At 34.4% G+C, this 961-nt stretch overlaps 1 protein-coding gene across 1 annotated transcript in view; it reads right to left on the bottom strand.

Moving 5' to 3' along the window:
* Positions 1-352: 352 nt before the first annotated feature.
* The window catches only part of LOC145091356 (geraniol 8-hydroxylase-like), a 1,942-nt gene continuing 1,333 nt past the window's right edge, over positions 353-961 (bottom strand). The window contains exon 2 of the mRNA XM_079029056.1: positions 353-961. This exon is cut by the window's right edge and continues 187 nt beyond it. Within this exon, the coding sequence (XP_078885182.1) occupies positions 528-961 (434 nt within the window). The 3' untranslated portion in view covers positions 353-527.

The following is a 961-nucleotide window of genomic DNA, read 5'->3' as shown; positions in this document are numbered from 1 at the left end:
ATATATATATATATATATATATATATATATATATATATATATATATATATATATATATATATTCCGGACATGTTCTTCATATTACAAGCATGATCTGTGGATTTCGAAATACATATAATTATTTGTAAACTTAATACAAGTAAACTTAAATAGTAGAACTCCCCTGATTTGATGAATTCATAATCAAAACTCTGTCTGAAATGCAGGTAAAACGAGCTTCGAAATTTCAAAATCCAGAATGGTTATTCCGGAATTTTGTGTGTGGGGTCTGTATATAGCATTGGGTTTGGCCTGGAATGGGCATTCCAGACATAGTGATTAGTTTAAAAAAAATGATTAGTTTTGTTAACTATAAACTAAAATGTTGTTAGATATCTCAATTCTCCATAATACAAACAAACTAATGAAACATCTATGATGATGTCCTAAACTATATTCATCCATGGGTTTGTAAAATAATTAAGACCTCTCTAGCTTGGTTGTATAGAAAGAATACCATTTACCAATCACAAGAGCAACTTAATTAATTACATATAGAGATTTACATTGGACAACCTTTGAGATGGAACAGCGACGAGTGGGTTTCTTTTCTTTAAAGTGATGCCAAATTTTTCAGAGAGGTCATGTTGTTCACCCTTTGGCAGCCTCCACTCAAAGGAGTGCAAGAGCGAAGCCAAGACATACATCAACATTTTCTCTGCCAATGGAACTCCTGGACACAATCTTCTTCCGGATCCAAATGGCATAAAGCTTACATTGTTTCCTTTGTAATCCATGTTGTTCTTCAAGAACCTCTCAGGATCAAATTTTAAGGGATTATCCCAATACTTAGAATCCCGATGGATTGCCCAAGTATTTAGAAAGACGATACAGCCCTTGGGGATGGTGTAGCCACCTACTATGCAAGTCTTGCTTGGAGTCCGTGGGATTAGGAATGGAACCACAGGGTGTAAACGAAATG

The sequence above is a fragment of the Lactuca serriola genome, chromosome 3 (genome assembly GCF_051521515.1).
Source record: "Lactuca serriola cultivar US96UC23 chromosome 3, Lser_US96UC23_V15, whole genome shotgun sequence".
Lineage (NCBI taxonomy): Eukaryota > Viridiplantae > Streptophyta > Magnoliopsida > Asterales > Asteraceae > Lactuca > Lactuca serriola.
Note: the sequence above shows the minus strand (reverse complement) of the source record. Positions and strands in the feature narration are given on the sequence as shown.